General features: G+C 36.5%; 1 protein-coding gene across 13 annotated transcripts in view; it reads left to right on the top strand.

Moving 5' to 3' along the window:
- magi2a (membrane associated guanylate kinase, WW and PDZ domain containing 2a) overlaps positions 1-10,412 on the top strand; it is a 237,516-nt gene that overhangs the window by 196,390 nt on the left and 30,714 nt on the right. For 12 of the 13 annotated variants that reach the window (XM_016673025.1, XM_016673027.1, XM_016673026.1 and 9 more), the window contains one exon: positions 9,923-9,954. The exons of the other annotated variant lie outside the window; for it this stretch is intronic. In XM_016673025.1, the coding sequence (XP_016528511.1) occupies positions 9,923-9,954 (32 nt within the window). The remainder of the gene's footprint in view (positions 1-9,922; positions 9,955-10,412) is intronic. 13 annotated transcript variants of the gene reach the window in all.

Here is a 10,412-nt window from a genome sequence, read left to right as displayed (position 1 = left end):
ACAAATAGAGGCCTATTGATCTCAAAGTTGGTCATGACATAGATACACATGCCTGCTCCTGTAAAATGTTTTCAAAATTTTCCTGGGGCTTATGGTTTTTTGTCAGGGTCCTGGAGACCGATGCAGGGTGTCTCACAAGTATAGAAACCTGCATCCTGTCTGACAGAGAGAGCCAGCCCAGGTGCAGATCATTAATTACCATAGCAACGGGTCCTAGACGGAGGCAGTGAGTATTCTCACAGCGCTGAATCAGGTCTCACAATGCATTGTGGGAAGAATACATATTTCCTGTGACTATTCATGTTTTGCTTACATAATATTATTACTTCTCTGAATTTTTTAGTGTAAATTAAAATCTTTAGTATGAAAGTTGAATTTTTTTTTTAGAAATTAATATTTACCAACTTTATTCATGTTTTTTATTTTGGACCATGAGTGAGAACCACATGTGCAAAGCTTATAGTCATCAGCCTCGGATTTATACATTACATTTCAGTGGTGACTCATATAATCATAATATACCTGACAATATTTACAGTTACTTTGTACTAGTGGAGGATTAAGTATGTAAAACCTGCATATATCTATTTTTCATGGCAAATTTGAAATGCTGAGTTTAAAGTGATGGGCACACTTGGCAGGTCCCTTAAAATTTCTGCAGGAATTTTCTAGTTTTATACAGTGATAAGACATTAGAGTCCCAGTATATCCGCAGTTTCTGAAATAATCAAAACATCTTGCACCCAAAACAACCAACATCCATTATACGCTGCATAAATCTTCCCAATTTTAATGTCTGGTTTGATCTTGAGTTGGTCTTTTTTACAAACTCTAAATACCAAATCTATTGTCTGATTAGGCCTGTTACCAACAAATGTTGCTGTTGGTAGCAGCAAAATTTGGTTTAATTGGTAATTATTTATCCAATAATTACTTAAATTGTCCGAGTAATTCTAGTGATAAAGGTTAATATTGTTGCTTTGAGACCATTTTGGTTTGAATGGCTGCTGCTTATGTTCTACACAAAATCCTCACAATATAGACAGAAAACAGGTATACACAGTAATAGAAGGATGAATTATTTTATCATAAAATGCTAAAAAAGCAAACCAATCTTTATTTTAAAGTAGTGATTGTTCTGTTAAGTCTTCAAACATGCTCAGTTTGCAGAGCAAATCCACCTGCTTTCCAGCCAGAATAGAGAATAAATCCCTCCAACTCTCATGCACTGGATTATTCCAGGTGAGATGCTTTTCTCTGCGTCTCGCTGAGCTGCAGCTTTCTTTCTGCAAACAGGTCATTTGTATCTACTCTTTACAGTCTGATGTTAAAGCAGGGGTGTCCAAAGTGTGGCGCGTGGGCTATTTGTGGCCCTGGGACTGATTCTGTGCGTCTCCCAACTGCAATTCAAAAATGACACAAATTCAGATGCAAATGGAGACTTTTAAATTGTAATCGGGGTAAAAATTGTTTCCAACATGATTTTCGTACAACACAAAGTATTTGTGTTTTTGTAATTAAGTTTTCACAAAACCAGGTTTATCCAAAGACTTTTACCAAAATCCTGCCCCTAAATCAGCTTTTATCCTTTCTTAAACTTGGCTAAATATAGCAAGCATTTTGAAAGAAAGCAACCCAAAAGCTGTTATTACTAAAAATAAATTTACACAGTCAAACCCCCACAAAAAACCTGAAAACTAGAGATTTTTCTTTTAATACAACAAACATGCAAAATTAAAACAGTGGTCAGCAGTAAGAAGTTGTTTTAATCAGAAAAAAACTTATTTTGAGTTAAAAGACCTAACATGACCTCGTTGTATTCTTTGAAATAATTGTGTAAACGGCTATATTTTAAAGTCCTGCAGTGAATAATAATTTGATGTTAATGAGTTAAAAGGTTAATTATTTTCTTACTTCTAAAGCCAAAACCAAAATATGTCTCAAGAGGCTCAACATTCCTCCTTTTTGATATTTTTTGTCCAAGCATTCTTGTGAAGCTACTACTTTTGATATTATTCTGGTAATATTAACACCTTATTCTCATATTAATCCAACTTTAATGTCATACAATCGTTAAAAAAGTTGGCTTGACTTCACTGTCCAAATAAACAGAAGCTGTAAAACAAGATGGCCGCCTTGGTTGTGCTGACATCACCTATCGCTATGGAAACGCAAGGAGTGCAAAAAAATTTAATCTTCAAAACTCAAAAATGTCCTTTTATATCTGCTCTATAACAGTTCAGGTCCTTTTTTTCTCGTTGTTTTGAACCGGTTTTCTTGTTTTCTACCTTCCTTCCCACCGTTCTCATAAATCTGGACGCGTCTAACGGAGCCGGCCACCTGGCTTCTGGCTGATATCGGCCACAGAGCCGCCATCACTCATAAATCTCTGGCTGCATCCTGCAAATATTTGCCAGCGAAGCAGCTGGCGCGCCGCTCATCGCAATGTTTTTCAGGCAACCACCTCTTTGCTTTTATCCACGCTCGCAAACACCGACAGCTTTCATGCTTTCTTAACTCCCAAATTCAGGGACCTTGGTTGTTTTTTATGGAGCGGTTACTATGGCAACACACTCCTAAATGTCCGCCATTAGTGGCTTAAAAAGCACCAGAGATGAGGATTGTTAACGGATAGCAACAAGATGTTTCTCTTGAACTGAGTTTGTTCCAAAAAATCAGAAAGTTTAAATATAAAATGAGATTTTTATTTTTCTGCACTACCAAGTGGTTCAAAAAACAACCCAAACAAGCCTTTCTGTCAGGTGATTAAAAATGTACACACTCATTTTAAGAGGGGAAAATAAGAGTCAATGGGCTGGGCGATAATTTAATTTGAGAATATTTTCTGTCATTTGAATTTAAAATAATCAACAGTTTCTGTCAGAGAAGTGATTTAAAATTACTTTTCTGGTTTTAAAATTTAAATTCTAAATAATCTGTTTTGTACACTTAAAATTTAAATTTTCTGAACTCTACATAAAATATTTTCCCTTATTTTCTTTCTGAAAAGCCCAGAAGTGTCAATATCAGCAGTTATTAGAAATGAGGCTTTTTCTTATCAAATCTTCCAGTCAGTTAAACTCGACCGCCTTCAGAAGCTTTTCACTCATATTAAAGATTTCACACTCACACATCCTTGGATTTTGTCTCGACCTGCTGCCCTCTTCCCAACAAATATGGATTTTTCTCCTCATTACTGATAATTATAGAGCTTGAACATAAAGATTGCCCGCAGCTTCATTAGTGGCTTTCCCGACCACTATAACTGCAAAATTAGCTCTTTACTGGAGCTACAACTCGTTATTATTTCAGTTATTAATAATTCTATTGACTATTTGAATGATTAATTGATTAATTGGATAAAAAAATTGTTATGGTTTCAGTTTCAAAACTGACAAATGTGGTAAAGGTTACACGCATACTTACAGAATAAAAAAATAAAAAGAAAATGTAATTTTTTAAAGTGTAACTTAAAAACTAATTTAAATGTTAGTTTTTAAGTTTAAAAGCAATAATTAAGTTTTGAATTGTGTGTGTGTGCTACTTGAACAGGCTGATGTTTTTAAGTCTATCAACGATTAATGGATTACTCCTTTAGTTGACGATTATTTCAATTAATCGCGATTAATCGTTTGAGCCCTCCTCTTTACATTATTAAGCGTCTTTCTCCAGCAATGGCCGCCACCTGCAGGCTTCTAGAGGCGAATTATACATCATGAATCAGTGGTTTTGCTTTGACCTCCCACCTGAGAATCAGATGAAGAGGTTCTTGAACTGCATGGGGGAAAAAAAAGCCTCCTGCAGGGAGCGTGTTTTAACTAGACAGTGATCCATCTACCACACTCATGCACAACATGGTGGAAAAACAATAGGAGGAAGAGAGAGACGAGTTGGACTCTGTGCCAGGAGATCACAGCCTTTCAGCTTTGTTCACACTCATGTCTCTCCCTGCGAGCTCTGAATGTTTGGAGGTGCCGCCAGGGATCGATATCTGCCCAGAGACGGCAGGCAGGGGTTCTTAAACAAAGCAGATGGCAGGCAGCCATGTTGCCTTAAAAATTAGATCGCAGGGCTAAAAGTTGTGCTTGACATCTCCTCCCCGTGTAGGAGGAGCAGCTCGAAAACTAAAGTCACCTCTTAAACAAATCAAGAGCTTCTGTTGTAGCTTTTATTACAATGAAGTGATCATCCACTAACTGCATGAGTGCGGTTTGATAAATTGGGCTGTGTTTTGATCTCTCCTATCATGCATATTCAAGCAGTTTGCAGCTTGTAAGTGGTTTGTTTGTGCACAAAGGTACAATGCAACTGATAGAAGTGGAAGACATCTGTTTTCTGCACAGGTTGTCTTGTGAAGGAGACAGACTTTCTTCCTCGAATGCATATTCAGGAAAGAACATCAGGATTCTGACACTTCTACTGTTATTGCCTTGTCTGTGCAATCAGGCTGCTTTCAGTTAAACACCTATTTGATTAAACCTCCCTCAGCATTTAGATCCATAAATCATAGATCCAGCTTTGTCAGGTTAAAGCATCTATTCATGCAGATCCATGTTTCAGTGTCAATCATGCCCACAACTGCATCTTTGTACAAATTATAACTTTGTATTTTGAGGGAAAAATTGACGTTGCTCGTTAAGCATCATTTGAAGACACAAAGATTCATGATTTAAATGTTTTTTCACTGTTTAAATTGAGAATCATAACAGTTTTTGTTGTTTTTGTGTAAAAAAGAATGCGAACTGTTGTTGCTTTAGTTAAAATAGTTTTGAATGTGTTCACACCCAGCATTTTTTGTGAAGTTATGTGACAAAAAAACACTTTAAATGGAGGGAAAATAAAATGTTTCTTTTCTTATTTTACAAAACAAAAACAACTGTGGCATGTATTAGCATTCAGTAGGGTTGCAACTAACGATTATTTTACTAAGCTATTGATTATTGATTATTCGTTTAAGCAGGTAAAAAAAAAATGCAGTATTTAACCACTTGCGTTTTTTTGTTCACATGTACAATATTAAAAATGTATTAAAAGAAGCCAATAAAAAAATCCATTCTGTTTTTAAAAAGGAAAATTGTTTTAACTTGAGAAGTTTTGGGTAAAACATATTTTATATTCTTAAATGCAAAATTTATATATATTTTTTGTACAGTTTTAGCTTACAACTTGGAATATGTTGGTTTTTCTCCAGGAAATGTCCTTTTTTTGAGTGTATATGCCACTTAACAATCAATCGATTTCTAAATTAGTTGATTTTTATAATCGATTATCATGATTAATCGTTTCAACCTTAATAGTCAGACACGTTAACCTGATAAACTTGAATAAATTCCTGAATTTCCTCCAAAAGTCACCTAATTGAGTTCACCAGAGTGCAGATAGATCTCAGAAAACACATCATGAAGACCAAAACACACGATTGTGGAAATATTTAATAAAACAGCTTCAGGTTATGAGTAATAGTGAAACTCAATTTCAGTTTTTAATCTAGCTAATTGTAGGGTCTGTAATTAATTGGATTTTAATTAAACTATACATCGACCAACTTTTTCAATTCAAAAACCCATTTAGCTGCTAAATTACTGAATAAATAGACATATGAGCTCAACAACAAAGCTAATTACTATTTCTAAAAACAGTAAATAAGCTAACAAAGTGCTTTTATACCCATTTAACTTTCAATTGTTTCAGCAACTTCTTTGCTGCTACATATTTAGCATTTAGCTGCTATTTTAGGCCAACGCCTTTTAGCACAACCTGAATACAACAATTGTCCCATCAGATTGTTTTTTAACAGAAATTCACACCCAGTGGGACAAGAGAAGCAGCTTTATCATCCATTGCATAATCAGAAAATCAGTTAAACTCATAATTAATTAAAACAACCTCAATAATTTCATTAGCAAGATTTATCGTTTTTCTTAAAACCTACGTCATTAATGCGTCAAAGTCCCAGCCCAAAGTTATGTTATGTCTTCATGTTTTTCTGTGTACTTTATGACGAACCCTGGAAACATTTTTACCGTTTTACCCGAAACGTCTTAAGGTTCGTCATTCTGTGAAAGCTTCTGCAGGCCAGAGCTGCACTTTGCTGAAAAGCAGCGAGTGAGTCGGACTCTGCGGTGTCCCTGCAGCCGAGCTGACACGTCTGATAAGCGCTGCAGAGCTTTCAGCGCCACGGACAGCTCATTCAGCCCAGACTTTCTCCTCTTATTGCCACAGGGCGCGGTGACACTCGCGTCCAACTAAATGTCTGCCATGCCTGAGTTAACAGGGACTTCACCCTGTGGACGGCGTCGGTCACTGACGCCTGGTAGCCTGTCGATGCGGCTCAGCTCTGGTTATGCTGCTCGCTCGTATTCTGAAGAGGCTTTTTTAGTGATTGACCTTCTCAGGAACACGCGAAGCAAAAACCTCACTCCGTCTCCTGTAGTTGTCCTGATGAAATACTCCCATTTACTGACAGAAAAACTGAAAATATGTAGATCTGACCAGGCCTCTTGTTTCAACAGCGTTGCTCTGAAAGATTCAGCTTTTGGCAATTTCCTGCGTTGTCACCATTCCAGTAGCATCTCAGTGGGACAACTGGCAAGCAAGCATCCCATAATTTGATTTCTGTGTTAGCATATGCTTGTGACTTCCAGAAAGTGAGATGAATTAAATCTAGAAGAAAAATAAAGCGCTTTTTCTCCATGTTCTGTCAATATAACTAAAGACAAACAACTTTCTGCTTTTAGTTACTGCTTATGGTAACCAAGACAGATTCCTATGGAAGGTAATTAAGGCCACAAAAAAGTTAAATAAATTCTGACTCTTTACTCAGAATTCTTCTATCTCAGAATTCATATTTTATTCTCAGAAATCCGGCTTTGCTCTCAGAATTCCGACATTTTTCTGAGTTCTGATTTTACTCAAAATTAAAAAAAAAAAAATTCAGAATTCCGACATTTTTCTGAGTTCTGATTTTACTGAAAATTCCGACTTTATTTTTCTCTTTTTTTTTAAGGATTCTGACTTTAAATAATCAAACATTCTTGGAAGTTCATGAAAATAATGACCTACGTGTTTCTTCCTTGTTATAGAATTTGGAAACCTGAGCTCTTGTCTTTCCCAAATTTACTTGGTCGAGTTGCGTTTTAAGACTTGATTTTCCCGGTGGTGCAGGAAACAAAAATATTTTTTTTCAGTATTCCTAATTCTCTTTTGTAGATTCCTGCTTGTTGTTGCTGCAAACAGCAGAAATGTGTGAAATGCCTCCTGAAAGGTCATCCCAAGACGGATTGGAGAGAGAAAGAGGAAAGTGTAACCTTTACCTTGCTGTGCTGTGTGACAAACCAAGCCCAGTTAAGGGAAAGCCGCAGCGTTTACGTTCTGCCTCTCCGTTCCTGGCGCTGCTGACAGATCAATGATTGATTTAAATGTTCTTTCTGGTAACACAGAAACTGAAAGAACAGCTTGATGTTTGAAGTGGGAGCGCGGAAGATTAATGGAAAGCTCGGGTTGTACATGTGTGCGGTCAGCGTGTGGCCGCATGAAAAGTCTAATCACTACAAGGGAAGTTGCTCGGCAACAAATGTGAAAAACAAAAATGACAGGAACATAACAGGGAAAATGACCAAAATCTTTTCAGTTTCATTTCCTAACTTCATTGTTTCCATTAAAAGAAAATCTGGAGCCCTTCCAGCATGACGTCATGTACACAAGATCTGTTCTCATCTCCCTGCTGGAGGGCAAAAAGTTGATCGCTAATGATGACTAGCATTGGTTTTAGCTGTTAAGTTATCAATATAAGACGCTCAATCTTAAATGTACGCCTGATATGTAAAAGAAAAAGAGACGCAATCCTTTGCTACTAATTGTCAGCACTACAAAAACTAGATAAGGCCTGGAAAAGTTTTAATGAAGAAAAAAAGGGAGAGGGAAGTAGTTCAGTTATGCTAGCTTGACTATGACAACAGTAACATGTAGATGTGCTGTGGAATTTTATGCGTTTCATTTCGGTTAAAATTAAAAAAAAAAAGGCGACCTAAACACCAACTCTGACAGATTATCAGAATCTGTTTAAATTACCTAATCAAACACTGCAGTATTAGCTTAGCTAATAGCAGCAGCAGCTAATCTAATACAGCAATCACTTATTAATGAATGCCAAACAAACACCAAGCCTGAAAACATAATACTCTAAGAGATTGAATGGTCTTTTTTTTGTGAGGGAAATGTTTGTTTTCGGTGTTGAATCCAGAAACAAAGTGGCAGCGTTAGCAGTTGCTATGACAGCAAGTCTGCGTGTAGCGTAGGCAACGCAGAGAGAATGAAAAAGTGGTTTTGAGTTGTTTAACATTTTTTTCTGCCTTATTTCTCCCTTTGCTGTGGTGCACTGCACTGAGTTGTCAACATTGCTGTACTACAGCGGCACCGCGGCTGTGGATACCATGTCAAAGAATCCTCTTTTTGCCCTCCAGCGTTTCCGGATGTAAACTATAACATGACAGAGGCTTTTATGAATTCAGTGGACTCCACTCATAATTTACTGTGGGTCCCAAATGGCGTTTTACCTGGACCAGAATCCATTTTGATCAGGCATTTGGTATCTTTTTCCCACATTTACATAGTTAATTTTACTATGTACAGCTTTTCTACACAGTTTGGTTGGCCTGAAGGTTAAAGCAGAAACTGTGCAGAGCGGTTTTCAGTCAGACTGGATGTTTTTGTTCTGCCTTTCTGTAGAGAATTCAAAATCTGTGTCAAATGCTTGAGAGACGAGGAAGAGTATTAAATCTGAAGAAGAACAGCAACACAAATCTGAAATCAGAGCAGAGAAAATGAATAACAGTAAGAGAAGCCAGTATGACGGATCGACCAGGAATCTGACGCAATCCCCGACTCCTCATGAGCAAGCTGGACTTTACGTCGATAGAAATGTTAACCCACTCAGCTGAGGAGTATCTGATATTATTTACTTGTAAATGATGATGGTGAAGAACATGCTTTGAATTTAGAAATCTTAAAATCAAGTAATTCTGTTATTTTCTGTATTGGTGACAAAGCAAAAACAGTAGAAATCCCTCAAATAAGCACAACCCTACACTGTTTCTGTTAAGTTTTCTTCCTCTCATTTTCATTAATGTGTTTTTTGTCCTTTATTTGTAATTTACTTTTTCACATTTATCTAATTTTGCAGTTTTGCTCCTCCTAATGAAGCAGTTTAGTGCCTATTATCATCTTTTTCTTACATTAGGAGCCGATATAACGGTATAAACATGGTATTAGTGTTCAGTTGATATTTAATTATAGAAATGTAATTAACGTTGTTTCCAAATCTCCTTAAATTAATCAAAGAAGGCTTTAGGGAAATTGTTCCCACTTTTCTCTTCAGCTCAGATTTTATTCATATTCATACTCCAGTCAAAGTCAAACACTGCAAAAAAAAAAAAATCTTACCAAGTATTTTTGTCTAATGCACTGAAAATAATTCATAACTTTTCAGCAAGATGTAGGAAATTGTTTTAAGTCAATAATTCCTAAAAAAAAAGTGATGTGATAAGTGAAATAATCAGTGGGATTTGTATGTTTTCATCAATATTAAGGAATTATTTACTTAAAACAAAGCTCCCATATCCTGTTGAAAAGTTACTTTAAGCTAGCTTTGTCTTATAGAAAAAGAAACGAGCTAAAAAAAAAGAAACAAGCTCAAAATGAATTGCTTGTGTATGTTTTTTGCAGTGAACACACTAATTAGAAATTATTTCTTATGAGATTTTTTGGTGTACATGTTCGTTGGTCGTCTCCTGTTGCACGTTATTTCCATTCTCCCATCCACATCTGCCTTTTCATGTATTTTTTTATGTTTTCACCAGTTTTTTTCAATCATTCTTCTTCTTTTTTTTACCCTAAAGCATGTTTTGTGTTCTCAACATTTCAGGTCACTATTCACCCTGGAAGACTCCAAAACAGGTAACATTTGACAGCATCAGATATCAGGATTATTCTCCTCCTCCTCCTCCTCCACCACGCTAACTCCACTAAAAACTCACTTTCTGATATTAAACTCTAATGTATTGTTATGAAAAGCAACAAATCCAGGCATCCTGTTAGCTTTATAACACACCAAACACTTTTTTAGATCAGATACACTTTTCCCTGTTTGTTTTTGTCACGCTCTTACGCCTCTACACGTTTCTCTCCGCCTTTCTCTCTTTCTTCGGCTTGTTTTTTTATAAATCCATTTCACGCCTGGACTTCCTCCCAGCGCTGCTCTGACCAGTCCCTGAACCCGGCTCGTGTTGTTCCCATTTCCAGATCCGGAAACCCAAACCGGTGCTTTTAAAGAGCTTCTGTCATTTAAAATCCCTCCATTGTTGGCTACTTCAGCTCCATCTCTGTATAATCTGACATCTCTGAAAATAACGGCT

This window comes from Poecilia formosa, unplaced genomic scaffold (genome assembly GCF_000485575.1).
Source record: "Poecilia formosa unplaced genomic scaffold, Poecilia_formosa-5.1.2 Scaffold69, whole genome shotgun sequence".
Classification (NCBI taxonomy): domain Eukaryota; kingdom Metazoa; phylum Chordata; class Actinopteri; order Cyprinodontiformes; family Poeciliidae; genus Poecilia; species Poecilia formosa.
This window is presented reverse-complemented; position numbering and strand designations above follow the sequence as displayed.